At 31.4% G+C, this 16,161-nt stretch overlaps 10 protein-coding genes across 10 annotated transcripts; 4 read left to right on the top strand and 6 right to left on the bottom strand.

Annotated features, from left to right (window-relative positions):
- Positions 1–744: 744 nt before the first annotated feature.
- On the top strand, positions 745–3,061 carry BX663DRAFT_465883 (mate-domain-containing protein; the record flags this gene model as incomplete). The annotated part of the gene is made up of 3 exons (XM_051524047.1): positions 745–1,062; positions 1,135–2,455; positions 2,691–3,061. Exons 1-3 carry the CDS (start codon positions 991–993, stop codon positions 3,059–3,061), a joined length of 1,764 nt encoding a protein of 587 aa, XP_051387292.1. The 5' UTR covers positions 745–990.
- BX663DRAFT_495481 (uncharacterized protein) lies at positions 3,040–4,140 on the bottom strand. The gene is made up of 4 exons (XM_051525648.1): positions 4,076–4,140; positions 3,905–3,976; positions 3,507–3,808; positions 3,040–3,433 (listed from the first exon to the last, which is right to left on the bottom strand). Exons 3-4 carry the CDS (start codon positions 3,717–3,719, stop codon positions 3,119–3,121), a joined length of 528 nt encoding a protein of 175 aa, XP_051387291.1. The 5' UTR covers positions 3,720–3,808; positions 3,905–3,976; positions 4,076–4,140; the 3' UTR covers positions 3,040–3,118.
- Positions 4,136–5,293, top strand: BX663DRAFT_134377 (uncharacterized protein). Its single transcript, XM_051521549.1, has 4 exons — positions 4,136–4,158; positions 4,229–4,757; positions 4,820–5,092; positions 5,173–5,293. The coding sequence occupies exons 2-3, from the start codon at positions 4,567–4,569 to the stop codon at positions 5,043–5,045; spliced, it is 417 nt and encodes a 138-aa protein (XP_051387290.1). The 5' UTR covers positions 4,136–4,158; positions 4,229–4,566; the 3' UTR covers positions 5,046–5,092; positions 5,173–5,293.
- Positions 4,735–5,872, bottom strand: BX663DRAFT_465877 (histidine phosphatase superfamily). Its single transcript, XM_051524046.1, has 2 exons — positions 5,601–5,872; positions 4,735–5,511 (listed from the first exon to the last, which is right to left on the bottom strand). Exons 1-2 carry the CDS (start codon positions 5,858–5,860, stop codon positions 5,070–5,072), a joined length of 702 nt encoding a protein of 233 aa, XP_051387289.1. The 5' UTR covers positions 5,861–5,872; the 3' UTR covers positions 4,735–5,069.
- Positions 5,873–6,404: 532 nt separating this feature from the next.
- On the bottom strand, positions 6,405–8,234 carry BX663DRAFT_426590 (kinase-like domain-containing protein; the record flags this gene model as incomplete). Its single annotated transcript, XM_051522558.1, has 5 exons — positions 6,405–7,369; positions 7,450–7,647; positions 7,710–7,740; positions 7,814–8,073; positions 8,144–8,234. 5 exons carry the CDS (start codon positions 8,232–8,234, stop codon positions 6,405–6,407), a joined length of 1,545 nt encoding a protein of 514 aa, XP_051387288.1.
- A 1,414-nt stretch (positions 8,235–9,648) lies between these two features.
- On the top strand, positions 9,649–11,387 carry BX663DRAFT_495468 (WD40-repeat-containing domain protein). Its single transcript, XM_051525647.1, has 8 exons — positions 9,649–9,698; positions 9,767–9,896; positions 9,962–10,061; positions 10,091–10,392; positions 10,464–10,744; positions 10,811–10,869; positions 10,928–11,173; positions 11,237–11,387. Exons 1-8 carry the CDS (start codon positions 9,681–9,683, stop codon positions 11,295–11,297), a joined length of 1,197 nt encoding a protein of 398 aa, XP_051387287.1. The 5' UTR covers positions 9,649–9,680; the 3' UTR covers positions 11,298–11,387.
- Positions 11,388–11,720: 333 nt separating this feature from the next.
- BX663DRAFT_529029 (small acidic protein family-domain-containing protein) lies at positions 11,721–12,501 on the top strand (the record flags this gene model as incomplete). The annotated part of the gene is made up of 3 exons (XM_051530210.1): positions 11,721–11,792; positions 11,941–12,174; positions 12,199–12,501. The coding sequence occupies 3 exons, from the start codon at positions 11,721–11,723 to the stop codon at positions 12,499–12,501; spliced, it is 609 nt and encodes a 202-aa protein (XP_051387286.1).
- On the bottom strand, positions 12,303–13,790 carry BX663DRAFT_134094 (uncharacterized protein). Its single transcript, XM_051521548.1, has 8 exons — positions 13,768–13,790; positions 13,651–13,711; positions 13,513–13,573; positions 13,425–13,453; positions 13,075–13,304; positions 12,650–12,998; positions 12,446–12,575; positions 12,303–12,325 (listed from the first exon to the last, which is right to left on the bottom strand). The coding sequence occupies exons 2-7, from the start codon at positions 13,682–13,684 to the stop codon at positions 12,556–12,558; spliced, it is 723 nt and encodes a 240-aa protein (XP_051387285.1). The 5' UTR covers positions 13,685–13,711; positions 13,768–13,790; the 3' UTR covers positions 12,303–12,325; positions 12,446–12,555.
- A 1,685-nt stretch (positions 13,791–15,475) lies between these two features.
- Positions 15,476–15,790, bottom strand: BX663DRAFT_426190 (uncharacterized protein; the record flags this gene model as incomplete). Its single annotated transcript, XM_051522526.1, has 2 exons — positions 15,476–15,629; positions 15,690–15,790. Coding segments are annotated over 2 exons (255 nt in total), but the record flags the coding sequence as incomplete, so codon positions are not given.
- A 136-nt stretch (positions 15,791–15,926) lies between these two features.
- BX663DRAFT_426788 (uncharacterized protein) lies at positions 15,927–16,139 on the bottom strand (the record flags this gene model as incomplete). The annotated part of the gene is made up of 1 exon (XM_051522570.1): positions 15,927–16,139. A coding segment is annotated over one exon (213 nt), but the record flags the coding sequence as incomplete, so codon positions are not given.
- Between the last annotated feature and the right edge of the window lie 22 nt (positions 16,140–16,161).

The following is a 16,161-nucleotide window of genomic DNA, read 5'->3' as shown; positions in this document are numbered from 1 at the left end:
TGTTACAAAGGTTATAGTAAAGCCAATATAAAATAGATAGAATGAATAATTAAAACTCTGCTAATATGAAGTACATATTAATTATGTAGTCTAAAGAAACAAAACCTATCATCTAACGCATATATTTTATTTAAACTACTAGTATTGAACAAGGAAGAAATTGACACAGTTAAAAGATGTATTGTGCAATTAATTTTTGTGAATAACTTGTCTGCCTCAAGTTTCTCATTCATCTTCTCTTTATATAATTTAGAGTAAAGAAGTTCAACCACAAAGATGTGCATAAACATATATGCATGCATGCACTACTTACTTATTTACGGTCATTATCTACTTGACATGAATTACAAGACAATTTTCTTTTTTAATAGTAGTATGAATTCCACAAGAAATAAGTACACAGAACTACAAAATGAAGGGTACAAATTCACTTCTTCTTCATACATCTTGTTTATTTACTTGTAGTCGCCTCATCAAAATAAGAAGTTTAAAATCATTATTATTGCCTTCTCTTTCATTTCGTTTTATTATCTTGATGCAATCAATGAAAATGTTTATTAAGCTTATTACAGTTCATTTTTATTTGTTTTAAAGACCTTGTTTGTTTGTTTATTTATTTTTGTGATCAATACCTTTGTAATTAACAAGTTCTATTTGTGCTGAATCTAAATTTAAAGCGCATCTTTTGCTTTCATAAATTGCATTAAAGAGATAAAAAAAAAATTTTTTTTCTTCATTTTAGCTTTTTTTTTTCTATTAATTATAATAATAAAGGGCAGGAAATTCATCATATAAATTATTTATACTTTATTATACGCATATAAATATTGAATGAATAATAATCTTACCTATATATTACTGCTATCAACTCTTCGTTTTAATCTAGTCAATCATGTCAGTTTTAGTTACAGAGCAGTCTCCTATTTTAAACAATAAACATGATCAAAAAGGGGTTATATTAGTGAATTTAATTGGCTTTTTAAAAATGCTATGCCTATAGCAATTAGCTATTTATTGCAAAATAGTCTACAAAGCGTTAGTATCATCACTGCAGGTCATTTGGTAAAAAAGAAAAAAAATTATACTTTTTTTTTATATATATTGTTTTACATAATAATATAGCTTTTTATATAGGGTTCTAATGAACTTGCTTCTGCCACATTAGGTAGTATGTTTACGACGATTACAGGCTTATCTGTAGCAACAGGTGCAACACTTTCTTTAGATACCCTATGCTCACAGTCTTTTACAAGTACTAACGACAAAAGAGTGGTTGGTCTTCATGTTCAACGCTGTCTTGCATTCATGACCTTGCTCTATATACCGATTGTTATCCTCTGGTGGTACTCTGAAGGATTCTTCATCTTTATTCTTCGTCAGGATCCAGTGATAGCGCAACTGGCAAGCCAATATGTACGTTGGATGATCTTAGCTGCACCTGCATTTGCTTTATTTGAAGCTCTTAAAAAAATGCTTCAAGCCCAGGGTATCTTTCATGTCCCTACTTTTATTCTTTTACTTGTTGTTCCCTTTAATCTTGCTCTTAATTATACCTTAGTATGGGTTCCAGGTCTTTCTTTAGGGTTCTCGGGGGCTCCCATTGCTAGTTGTATCGCCTATTGGTCTATCGTCGGCCTCATCGTCTTCTATGTCTATTATTCAAGGGCACATGAAGTATGGCCAAGGTGGTCAATCGTCGCTGTCTATAACGTTTACCAATGGCGACCGATGGTAGAACTTGCAATCCCAGGTATCCTCTTGATCTGTACCGAGACATGGGCCTATGAAATCATTGCCTTAGGAGCGAGCTGGATAGATACCACCCATTTAGGAGCCCAGAGCATCATATTGACTTCGATTACAGCCTTGTATACATTAGCGTTTGGTGTGGGTATTGCAGCTGCTAATCGAGTAGGTAATTTATTAGGAGCTCAGAGACCTAAACAAGCACGTACTGCAGCACGTGCTGCTCTTTGTCTAGGTATCGCAGTGGGCTCCCTTAATGGTTTAGCTTTATTCATCTTTCGTCGTCCATGGGCCAAGATGTTTACGAACGATGATCGCATCTGTGAGATTGTGGCAAAGACGCTTCCTTTAGTAGCTGCTTTTGTGTTTGCTGACAATATTGCGGGAGTCGCGGATGGTGTCTTGAATGGTATGGGAAGACAACATATAGGTGCATGGTGTAATCTCTGTGCTTATTATCTTTCTGCTTTGCCGATTGGATTTTGGCTTTGCTTTAAAAAGGGATGGGGGTTAGTTGGTTTATGGACGGCTCTTGTAGGGTCTATGTTAGCTGCCTCCATTTATACTGTTGTTGTTTTGTTATGTTCCAACTGGAAAAAAGAGGCTCAGATAGCAGAAAAGAGGACAAAAGAAGAAAAGAATGAAGAATCAAGCTATGGTGTTAAGCGAAGTATCAGCAGTCATAGTAGTGGTAGTAATAATAGTAATAGTAATAGTAATAGTAATAGTAGTAGTAGTAGTAGTGATAGTACTCTTTAATTTATCTATAACATAATAATAATAAGGCTGATTTATTATTGCATCATAGAATATTAAAAAGTTTTATTTTTTGCATAAAAAGACGATTCCTTTTTTATTTATTTATTTATTTATTTATTGCTATTATTTTACTCTGATGAATAGTAAAACATTTAATAATGCGCCAAGTTATGGAATGGCGACAGATCCAATAACTGGTATGACGCCTATGCAAAGAGAACAACAAAAGGTGCAACAAAATATCAAAAATAATCATGGCAATGGTTACCCGGGCGTTATTGGTAGAACACCTGAAGAATTTAGAGGAGTTCAGGGTTATGATCAACAGGGTAATCCTATCCTTCCTCCTTCTATAGCTCAAAGACATCTAATTGAGCAAGGCTTGGGTCCTAATTGTCCAAAAGATGGAGGATATCATGATTTACGTATGCATTTAACTACCTCATCTTTACTCTTTGCTATCCTTATTATACCCTACTGTTGTGGTTATAGAGGAAGAAGGGAAACTGTATGTGTTAAATGTAACCAGAAATTCCCAAATATTATCCTTCCATGATTTATTTATTTATTTATTTATTTAATAAACATCATCATTGGGGGTTGTCGCTAGCGGTCATACTTTTTCATCTTTTCTCTTTTTCATTTCTTCTACTTTTCGCATTGTAAGGCGATAAAGCCACCAAGCAACACCAATCAATAGTAAGGCACTACAAGCCATCGTGATCTTTGCAATTCGATGAGCAGACGGAGGTAAATCAGGGTTTGATAAGTCAGCTAATTGTGATCCAATCCATACTTCTAATGATACCTTCAGTGATGACAGAAATGTTGAAATAACAAATTGTTGAGTTGTGATTGTCGGTATTATCGATAGTAACATGTTGGTGATTGGCCAAGGAATAGGACTAAGGCGAATCAGCATCATCATCTTTTAGATGTAACAATAAAAATTAAGTATGTACTCTTTTTCTGTATTTTATTTTATTTTTTTTAATGTTTACCTTAAATCCTCCTTGTTCTATAGCTTCTTGCATTGCCATGTATTTCACTTGCTTTGCTGGCGATAATCGAACCATTTTCAAGAGATTACTTTTTCTAATTAATACAAATGCAAGAATGGCGCCCAGGAATGCTCCCGAGACAGCAGGCAAGATGCCTCCTGGGAAACCATATATAAAGCCAGTGAGAGTAACAGCAAAAGTAAATCCCAGCATAGGAGGAATAGAAGTTATTAAGATCAATAAGGATAAAATACTAGAGCTGTAAGGTCGTGTACGTAATTGAATGGCGACATCCTGTATAACTATATGATTAAAGAGAAGAAGAGAAATTCAATTTATTGTCCTTTCTTTTAACATGACCAGCACACACAAAAAAAGAAAAAGGGACTTATTATTACAGTTTAAAATAGTCTCACGATAAGCACCGAACGTAAAGATAATGGCTATAAGCAGAAGAGCTAATACACTGCCTATAATTTTGATACGTTTATTTTGCATCAATATATAAAAATATAAAGAAATGTAAGAATAAATAGTGCAAAAAAAAAAAGAAAATTAAGTAGGAGTACAATAAATGTATTATGTCAAATTTCTAGTATAACTAATAATAATATGCCCACTAAGAACATCATTAAATGGAATGAATATAAAAGTAAAGAAGTATTATTCTAATACCACAACTCGGACATTTATTTAATGTCCTCCTTTAATTTCTCATTTAGTTTCAGTCTATGGAAAAACCTTTAGATCCTTCCATTCAATGGAAATAATGATGATACATTTTCCCGGCTGTTAAACGATCAACCTCCTTTACAAATTAAAGTTTTGGAGATATGACGACGTACGCCCGGCCACCCACCTTGTTACTTTTGTGGGCGTGTTTAAGAAAAGATCTGAATAAATACCATTACTGCTATTATTAAAAAAAAAAAAAAGAAAAAAAAAAAAGCTTCGGGGAATATATATCTTGACCCCCCAGCTAGTCAATTTTATTTTATTTTAGTTTTTATTTATTTTTATTTTCTCAGTCTCTTGTTTTCTAAATATTAATAAAAAAAAAATGCCTAATATTCAACAAGCACAAGTTTTAATGGCTCCACTTAAGTTATATAGAGAAGTTCTTCGTTCTCATCGTTTGTTACCTCCTGCAATGCGTGCATTAGGTGATGACTATGTAAAAGCTGAATTCAAAAGACACAAGGATATTGACAACCCTGCTCATATTGTTGGCTTTGTGTCTCAATGGCAAACGTAAGCTAATTAATATCATTATCAAAAAGAAAAAAAAAGCTGATAATTTACATATCAATTAGTTATTTAGACATGATTAAGCAACAAACTGCTTCACTTTCTAAAGACTCTTCTGCACCTTCTCATGATCCTCTTGTTAAAAGTTTTGATACACCTAAAGATAGTGGCTGGGGTAAAAAGTTGGATCAACAATTACTGGATAAAATGAGTGACGAGCAATTAGGTCAATTATATGAATTAAGAAAAGAAGTTAAACGTTCTTTAGGTGAAAAAGTGAATAATGAATAAAAAAGAAAAGAAAAAAAAAGAGCTTTATTTTTTAGTTTCATAATCAGGTACATCACCTGAGAACATCCAAGATCGTTGTTCTCCATCACTTAGATGACTATAATCACCATTTTCTTTTATTTGCCAGGTACCGTCTTCTTGACGTACAAGATGAGATAAAGAGCAAGTGCCACAACGAGTTGGATAATTAGCATCATTCAAAAGGGCTCGTACTGCACAAATAGCAGATGCTGCATGTCCTGATAATAAAATAGTATGGGGTGGATTAGGCTCACTATCTAATTGAGCTATTAACTTATCTAAGCCCTTCTTGACTCGAATATGACATTCATGGACACTTTCGATACCAGAAGGTAAAGGAATGCTTGATTGATGATCTATAATGTTTAATTTCGGGAAAAGTTGTTTGAGTTCTGTTAATGGAGCACAAGGAAGATATCGTCCATGAGCAGATCCATACCATTCACTATGAAAAAAAAAAATACATTTGTTGTTAGTATTATTGCATAATTTTTTTCTTTTATTTTTTTTTTTGGTCATTGCTTTATACTTTACGCCATACTATAGTCTATATAAAGTGGCACATTTGTCTGTTCTACTAAAGGATAAACCGTTTCAAGTACTCGATAGAAAGGGGATGAGTAAATTCTATCTATGTTTTGGGACTTGAGGAATGCTGTAACTTCTTGAGATTGCTTTCTTCCCAATTTGGAAAGAGGTGGGTCATTACGAAGTTTAGTAGGAAGTGGAGGATTGTCATTTACCCAGTCTTCACGATAACCGTGACGTACAATCCAAACTTCTTTAACACCCATATTAACATATACAAAAAAAAAAAAAAGGAACAAAGGAACAACGAAAAAAAAAAAAAACAAACAAAAAAAAAACTTTTGAGTGGTTGTTGTTATGTTTCATTTTTTATCACTAAGAAACAGCCAGTAGTAGTCACAAATGAATAAATTTATTAGAATATAAATGAAAAAAAAAAAAAAAAAAAGGAAAAGGGAATCACGGTAACCATAATGTTAATAATCTTCGTAAACTCGAGTAGAATTCACTATTTGAAATGGCTTTGAAGAAGAAGAAGGTAAATTAGAAGAGTTCGGTTTACGATCATCCATAATGTCACTTGATTTATGGAGGTATCCACCATTCATATCCTCATTATTATTTGTAATAGAAGCACCCACTATATTTGGATCAGGTAAGTAGGGATTATTATTTATATTGGTATCAGTGAAAAAGGAAGTATTAAACTGAGTTTGCTGTGAAGAACCTCCCATAGTTGCTTTTGCTTGACTACGTAAACTAATACCAAAAAATATGAATAAGTTATTATTATTATTATATAATTGCAACTTACATTCTGCTGGTCGTATTGGATGGGCCTGTCGTAGCAGTAGTAGTGTTAGGTGGATGAAAATGAGTACGTTTTACAGAAAAAAGGGGATCCGTAATATTTGGTTCGATAGGATTTGTCTCTTCGGCTAATACTCTCTTTCTCTCATATTTACTACCTAATTGTTGTACTAATTGAGGATTATCTCTAACTAACATTCGCCCTCCTCCTCCACTCGTATATCCTAAATAGGGATCCTGATAAGAAGATGATGCAGCAGCAGCAGCTGCTGCTGCTGCCGCCATTTGCTGTTGCTGTTGTTGTTGTTGTTGCTGCTGCTGCTGTTGTTGTTGTTGCTGCTGCTGCTGCTGTTGTTGTTGTTGTTGTTGTTGTTGTTGAGGGATCATGGGAGGAGGAGGAGGATTACTATAATAGGCAGATTTATGTTGAAGCATTTTTTGCTGTTGTTGTTGGTATTGAAGCATGACATCATCTAAGCGCTTAGAAGTTTCAGGAGATTTAGTTTCAGTACGATAAGGAGTTCTAAGACTAGCAGATGGAAGAGGTGCAGCATTTGCTATAGCATTTGGCATTCTTCTTGCATTATCAAATGGAGTATTAAAACCTGAAGTATCCGGGGTTTGATAAGTGGCTTTTTTCTCCTGCAATTTACGAATTGTCCAATCAAAGACATAATCATATTGGAAGCCTTCACGAACAAATAAATCTCGAAATAATTTACGAAGATAAGAATAATCTGGTTTATCATCAAAGCGAAGAGATCTTACATAATTAAGGTATATTGCAAACTCCTGATGTAAGCCACGACATAGAGCATCAGCAGGTGTTGTCATTTTCTTTTCCATAATCTTGTCATATTTTTCTTTTTTTGTTCTTGCTCTAATACCTTGCCAAGGTAATTGACCTCTACAGAAATAAACTAAAATATATCCTAGTGATTCAAGATCATCACGCCGTGATTGTTCTTTGATAAAAAAAAGAACGCGTTAATAAAAAAAAAAAAGATATTCTATATACTACCAATAAATATAAATATTTATATACCTATGCCTAAATGTGTATTAACACTAGCGTAACGTGGTGTACCAGTTAAATTTTTATTTTCTCTGTAGACAATGTGTGCATTAGTCTTTGGATCTCTATATCTTTTAGCCAAGCCAAAATCTATCATGTTTACTTGATTTCCACGTTTGCCAATGCCCATTAAAAAGTTATCAGGTTTTATATCTCTATGAATGAATCCTAAATAACAACAAAAATATTCATGTAAGATATTTATAGTTGACATAAATTTATATATCTACCTTTTGAATGAACATATTCCACGCGTGATAACTAAATATTTATATGTATATAAAACAGTTAATATGTATATGTATATGTATAAAATTTATTTTTATTTTTGTACCAGTTGATCTGCTAATAATAATACAGTCTTGAGTGAAAAACGACGTTTACAATAATTAAACAAGTCTTCCATAGATGGACCCAGTAAATCCATAACCATTACGTTAAAATCACCTTCTCTACCATACCATCTCACAAATGGAATGCCAACACCGCCTGCTAATGTCTTATACACTCTCGCTTCATATTCAAGTTGAGGATGAGCTGCACGAATACTTTCCAATTTCACTGCAATATCTTCTCCACTCATAATATTAGTCCCTGATTAAGGAAAAAAAGTAAATAAAGCTAAAGATGATGAAAAAAAAAAAACAACATTTCTTAATCTTACCCAAATAAATTTCACCAAATGAACCTGCACCAATTTTTCGACCTAATTTATATTTTGCACCAATTATTATTTCTCTTCCTTCTAATGACATTTTTTTTGTTTTTTGTTTTTTGGCTCTTTTTTTTTGTAATTTAATAAATAATAAAAAAAATATAACAGAAAGAAGAAAGAAAGCTAAAAAAAGAAAAAATTTAAAAAAAATATGTAATGTTATATATAACTTTTAACTAATTTTGGTACAAAATTTTAAAGAAATTAACAAAATATAATTTAACACTAAATTGGATAGAAGATTTTTACATTAACGAATATCCATCCTTATAATGAATACTTTAAAAGAAATAAACAATATTAATAAAGTTAACGATACCAACATGTTTTGGGTTTATTATTATTATTATACATTTACTCTTTTGTAAATCCAGCTAGAAAAAAAAAAGGGTATTATAATGAATCTAAATTCTTTATAATTAGATCCCATGTTTATTATATTGTACATTATTTCGTACCTTTCAAATTGATATTGAATGTAATTATAGCCTTGAATACAAAGGCTAAATTTGATTCGATACAATTTTATTTCTATTGAACATAAAAGAGCAATAACAGATAATTTTAAGCTTATCTATCTTTGTACCTAAAAAGAAAGAATAAAACATATACACTATAAGTTTGATTTATATTATAATTTATCCTGAGCAAAAGATAAAATGACAGAAAAAAAAAATGTTAAAAAACTACAGGTATCAATTCCAATCATCGATTACAGTGATTAAAAAGGAAAAGAAGAAGAAGCTAAAAATGCTTGTTACAAATGATACACAATAAAAGATGCTTATAGTAATTACAAATTGAAAATAGCTCGCTTGTTTACCAAGTTAAACCTTTTTTTTTTTTTTTTTTGTTATGTTATAGTCAAGATTTGTCTATTGAAACATACTAATTTTTAAAAGCATATACAAAAATAATTGCTTGTATATTTAACTATCATTTATTTTTTCTTCAACTAATTATACAGAGTACCTTATACTTTATGCTTATTTGTTTTGTAAATAAAAGTAGTTATAAACAGGACAAAAAGAAGTACACATGTCCTTAAAAGTAGCTGACATCTGTAATAAATTAAAATCATTCGAGTAGAGAACTCTTTAATAAAAAAAAAATTATCCCAGAAATAAATTTGTTCATTCAAAGTATATAAATACTAAAAGAACAAGGATATTATATCTTCTGCCTTTATAAGAGGGGAGAATTATACACATAAAAATGCTTTGATTAATGCGCATTCTTTATGATAAAGAAGTGTAGCATTACACTTGAAATCCAAGTACAATTTCCAGTAGTTAAATATCATACCAACCTTTTTTTTTTTCCTAGTATAAACCAATAATATTAGAAGAAAAATGATAATAATAAATAGTAGTGAATTGGTTGTGACTTTGAAAATTTTTTGATTAATAAAGTGCAAAGCAAAGTTCTTTTTTTTTTTTCATACATAAAACATACACAAATTCATTATCAAGGATAATATTGGATCATGTCTTCTCACGATCAAGTAAATAAATTATATTTTTTTTTCTTTTCAAAAGGTTTTATTTTACTAATGTATTTTATTGTTAACAGTTTGAAGAAGAAATCGATAATCTTGTTGAAGACGAATATGTCAAAGAAGAAGATGTTGCAGAAGAAGAGATTCCTGACTTAGATCATGGTGAACCTATGGATGAGGAGGATGAAGAAGAAGCTATTGATGGTAAAAAAAAAGGTTTTTAATAGAATAAAAAATAGAATGATTACTTATATTTAACATAAATATAGAATCTGCTGATGGTTTTGAATTCAGACCTAATGAAGAGGATGAAAATACTATGGAACTTGCCGATGATTCTGTTCAAGGCTTTTTGATCATCGTCAACCAGTTTATGCTATTGCAATGCATCCTATAAGCAATGGTATTATTGTTAGTGGTGGCGGAGATGATAAAAGTTATTTGTGGCGTTGCGATACAGGTGAAATGTTAAAATGTTTGGATGGGCATACCGACTCTGTTACCAGTGTAGGATTTAGTTGTGATGGCAAATATGTTGCTTCCGCTGGTATGGATGGTAAAGTGCGTGTATGGAATGCCGAAACTGGTGATTTTTGTGTCTCTGTTGATGGTCCTGATGAAGTAGTCTGGATTGATTGGCATCCTAAGGGAAATATATTGTTAGCAGGTGCTACGGATTCTACTATTTGGATGTGGGCAAGTAAGTCCTTTTATATATATAGTGATAAATATGTGTACAATTTCTTATGTTTCTTTTTTTTTTTTTACAAGTGCCTTCTGGTAAATTTATGAACATATTCAATGGTCATGCAGGACCTGTTACAGCAGGTTGTTTTACCCCAGATGGTAAAAAAATTGTGTCCACATCTGAAGATTCTTCTTTTATTGTTTGGGACCCTAAATCTGCTACTGCAGAATATCGTTTATCAGGCGAAGATGCACGTTTCCATGCTGACCCTGTTACCTCTGTTTGCGTAAATAAGGAAAGTACTCTAGCTATTACTGGCGATGTATCCGGTAAAGCTAGACTTGTGAATATTTTGAATGGCCAAGTGAGTATAAAATAATTGTATGCATATATGAATATATACACACAAACGGATTATTAATAGTAGTAGATTGTTGCTTCTTTAGAGAATCATTCTGACTCTGTTGAAACTTCTTCTTTTTGTGATGTGTAAGTAATGTAAATTATCGTTTAATATTAGAATTTTTGTTTATCTTTTTTTTTTCAGTCTTCCTTTAGCTGCTACAGGCTCAGTAGATGGAACTATTTCAATTTGGGATGTTCAAACACAACGACTTCGTGCTACTTTAAATCATGATGATGCAGTTGTCAAAGTTAAATTTGTAAAGAATTCACCTATGCTTGCATCCTGTTCAGCAGATAGAACAATTAGAATGTGGGATGCTCGTACTGGAGAATGTGTGAAGACTTGGGTTGGACATCGTGATACCGTACTTGATATAGCAGTAGCTGAGTAAGTGGTTTTCATTATATATAAATATACATATACACTAATTATGATTGCTTTTTTTTTTAGTGATGGTAATGTAATTTGCTCTGCATCGGATGATGGTACATGCTTAGTTTTCAGCATGTAAAGAATAAAGATAACATACTCTTTTTATTATTATTGTCATTTGTAATCCTAGCTGCTAAAATATAGAATAATAAATATAAATATAGAATAGTAATATACTTTATATTGTTGTTTGTATTTCATTTGATATAATTGCTTCTCTATGTTTAATATTTACAAAATTATACCTGGTTTGCACAGGTGGATTGTAATGTATTTGCTTTTTATAATGCATACTATTGTCCATTATCTCTTATTACGTAATAATCCTCTCATAAAAAAAATATGCCCTGAAAACTGTTATCATATTTTACAGACTATGCAGCGAGATTTGTTATCAAAAAAAAAAAAGGCTGACTATAAAAAAATGGAGGAATACAAAAAAAAATTTTTTTTCTACAAGCAAACATTCACTAATTACCTTTATACCATTTATTAATTAAGGATGAATAAAAGTGAAATAAAGAACAAGAAAGAAAAGAAAGAAAAGAAATTGGAAACATGTGCTGAAAGTAAGGTAGATTTACTCTGTTAGACAATAAATTATATAAAAATCGTTCTGATTTGATTCATCTTGATTAGGAAGAGAAAGTAAGTAAGAAGGATAAAAAGGATAAAAAAGAAAAGAAAGAAAAGAAAGAAAAAAAGGACAAAAAGAAAAGAAGGATAAGAAGGATAAAAAGGATAAAAAGGATAAAAAGGATAAAAAGGACAAGAAGGACAAGAAGGATAAAAAAGACAAGAAAGAGGATAAAAAGAGAAAGCATAATGAAAGTGAAAATGCTGAAGAACCTATTGTTAATAAAAAGAATAAAGTCGATAAAGAATCTTCACAGAATGCCGAACAAAATTCTTCCAAAGACAAAGTAAATATAAAATTATTTTCTTTAAACATGATTGTTAAAAATTGAATTTATATGTAGCCTCAAGAAGAAACTGTTACTGCAACTGGCTGGAATAACTGGAATAAGGCTTCTTTCGATGGTGATACTGCAAAGAAAGATAAATTTTTAAGATTATTAGGCGCAAAAAAATCAAACAGTAACACTACTAATGAAGCACCACAAAAGAAGAAAGGTGGATTATATGGGTCTTTAAAGAGCGCCATCGATGAAGATGAAAAACAACGCATTAGTAGCGATTTAGAAAAGCAATTTCAACATGGCTTACAGTTTAAAAAGCAAATGCAAATGGGTCGTAGAGGTGGATTAGGTTTTAATCAATAGAGAAAAAAAGAAGTTCATTCATGTGAATCTTTAACATAATCATTTATTAATAATTTAAGCATTCTTTGCAACAGCTATAAATAATGATAATAATAATAAAAAGAGTTATAAGCAATGTGTAATATATTTGTTTATTTTCATAATTTACCTTGAACATCAAGAATAGCTTGATCTAAAATTTGTTGTTGAATCTTTGGATCTTCTAAACTCTTGTTAACTTTTTCAATCAAGTAAGTAGCTAATTGTTTTTGTTCACGTTCACGAAGACTGGTTTCATGACGAACCCAAGAATCTAAAGTAGATTTAACTTCGGAAGCAACAGCTACTTGTTGTTTCAACTCAAAGGCTTCGGCTTCTAATTGTGCAGTTTCACGAGAAAGTTCAAAAAGAGTCTTAGTAACCTGGACAAGATCCTTCATTTCTCCAACTTCATCAATACGTTCTTGAACAGTACTCTTATGCTCATTACGTGCTTGAATCAAAATGTTTTTAATACGCTATAATAATAATGATACATAAATAAATATACACGCATTTTATTGATTTATTTTATTTATATCTAAATAAACTTACTTCAATATGCTCATTAGCCATGTTAGTGAATGGTTCTCGAAGATACTTTAAAAGGACACCGAGAAGACCAGCTGAGGAAATTAGGACTAAAGTTTCCTCATTTAAAACATAAATTTCTTTAGAAATCAAAAAAGCAGCCAAACCAGTAGCACCTGTAATATAACCAGTCTTGGAGACAATAGAGTTTCCGGGAAGAACATCAATTAGACTATTAGCTTTTTGTTTAGGCTCTATTGTGTTTTATGAAGAAATATATATATACATATATGCATATATATTTATTTATTCCTTTTTTTTTATGTCTTGTAGCTTCTCTACAATAATTATTATATACCATTGTTATTTCATACCTTCTGTCTTCGTGGCTAATCCACGAGTACTAAAATTAAAAATGAGTATTAACTTTTAGTTTGATTTGAAGTAATTGAATAAACTTACATGGAAGCACGAATAACTTGATGCTGAACAGTAAGCAAACCTGGACGAGGTGCAGCAACAACTATTCGTGAATAAGGTGTAAAATGGTCATTAGAGTTAATTGTCATGTTGAAACAGGTTTTTTTTTTTTCCAGTTACCTGCAGCTTTTTTAGTCAATAATCTGAGTGTCATTTTGGAAAAGAAAGAAAGAAAAAAAAACTAAAATTTTATAAAGTAAATTAGATTTTTTTTTTTCACGATTACTTTTTATTTACCTTTTGACTACAAAATAAAAAAGATGAACATATTTTTAGTTTAAACAATTCTTTTTTCCCCACATCCATTGCGGGTCTTCATGAGTTTTTAAACCTTATTTTTTTTTTACAGCGAACGCAGCATCAGATTGCGGGGTTAAAAAATTAAAGTGCGGGAAGTGAAATCTCAAAATGCGGTTTTCTCAATTCTCGATTTGCGGCTTTCACAAAAATCAAAGCGCTGTTTTTTGTGCAGGTTTCCGCGAAATCAAACTGCAGGACGTGCCTACTCCAATACTTGTTGATGAAGAAGAAAAAAAGTTGAATTAGACTATAGTTTAGCTTGAAAGATCTAAGGATGAAATGGAACTGGGGAAAAAAAATTACTATATACTATAATTGAAAATAAAGCGCGACTCAGAGAGCTTGTACCGCTTTTTCATCCTTCACTTCAGCAACCTGTGTATTTACCTGTTGCTGATGTTGCTGTTTAAAATTGTATTTGGAAAATGTCGGTAGTGAACTGGGTTCAGTAAACCAGCTTCAACTAGCTTTAGAATTAAACAATTAATCTGTTTTTTTTCATTCCAACCTCAGATGAACATAACTCGTGATCAAGCCATCTGTAGGTTCTTTTGTAAAGATTACAGCAAAGAAAATGCAGCAAGATTGTCAAAAAAGATCGAAGAATTTGGCTCTTTCGATGTGTGTTATGAAAATGATCTTAAGCTGCTATTCTGGTCAATCTTGCTAACGTACACTCTCAACCTTCAATTTTTAAATTTTACGAAACTTCGAATGAAGAAGCATGTAATGGCAAGACGATGCCATTTAGTAGCTCGGCCAAATAGATTAGCTTACATTTTTGTCCGTTTTAATTCTCACAATTATGCGAATGATATAAAAATTTTATTTAACGTACATACTATACTTTATTTGACTCCACTAGTTTCTATTATAATTATCATCCAATGTATTATTGACCCCCGTAGTATTATCTAGCTATAGTCATATTGCCTAATAGGGACTGGATTTAGCTTAAAGTCATAAAAATATGAAAATTTTGAATAGGATGATTTTTTTGGTATAGATTGTGATGGAACGTATTAAAGAGAAAGAAAAAAAAAAGAGAAAGAGAACAAAGGAAGTATAGTTTGAGACTTGTTTATTCAATGCAAAAAGAATGATATAAAGACTATTTTGTGTCTACACAATTGCTTGTATTTACACTAATGAATCCTGAAATCAAAGAAATCAAAAATAGCTGTCAAAAGAACATAAGTCGTGAAACAGTGTTAGTATTCAGATATACAAGTCTTGTTGACTCAGGAGGCTGATTTATATGGATTATCTATTGGGTGAAAAAATTTATTGTTTGACCTGAGCATAGGCTCCTGATGTCTTTTACATCTTTTATTTTATTGGATCAAAGACGACCTGAAGAACCCTTTATCAAGGTTATAAAAATATACATGTAGAAATGATACGATGTCTTATAGTTAATACATCTAAACAATTGGATGTCATCAAGTTTTATATTATCTACATGATGTTACATACAGTGTTTTATTTCATATTCAGGCTTATAGCTTATTCTGTAATATGCAATTCATCTATTATAATATTGCTTGTGCTTATATCCAGAGCTTGTTCTATAACATAGATAAAACTTGAGTATTATTGAATATCTGCCAAGCTTAATGATGAATATAGAATAACAGTGAAGTATTTAGACTTTTCTGGATCTTTGAACTGGTTTTGATCTACAATCAAAAGATGATAAAATTGTTGGATCATTTAACACAGCCTCTCTCTTAAATTCGTGAAATTTGTTGTCATAAAGTAATGCGTCAATTATGACTGTCGTTAGTTTTTTGTGAACACTAGCAAAGAGTATTAGAAGTGTGACTAAAGCTGGTTTGTCTGTATGCAATTTAACTTACTTGAAGAAGTTTTGTAAATCGCCTATATTTGTAGATAGTCTTGCGAAATCTATGGCTACAAGGCAAACTTCTGTTTCAGATGAATTGATGTAAGAAGAAAAATATTAGTATTACTCATGTTGTTGATAATTATTCACATGTTTACAAATATAATACGTCTTACATTGAGTGTCTCCATCTACACCTGTCAACTCATTTAGCAAATCAGTGTTGTCATTCATATCTCTTGAGGAAAAATTAGCGTCGGCCGAACAATACCATGTCACATAAAGATCTTTCTTTTAAGCACTGCACCATGCTATTTAAAAGTATTTTTCTGTTTTGTTCATCATTGCTACCAATAGACTTCCTAGCATACCCAATGATGGTGCGTCCTTGTTTTTTTAAAGAGTTTATGTAGTTTTGATAGCGTGGAATAAAAGTAGCGATGGTTTCTACAATACCCTCTAACAATAGAGAATAAATAATGGTA

The sequence above is a fragment of the Cokeromyces recurvatus genome, assembly GCF_025118155.1.
Source record: "Cokeromyces recurvatus strain NRRL 2243 chromosome Unknown BX663scaffold_2, whole genome shotgun sequence".
Classification (NCBI taxonomy): Eukaryota; Fungi; Mucoromycota; class Mucoromycetes; order Mucorales; family Mucoraceae; genus Cokeromyces; species Cokeromyces recurvatus.
The sequence above is the reverse complement of the archived record's forward strand: the minus strand, read 5'-3'. Positions and strand labels throughout refer to the sequence as shown.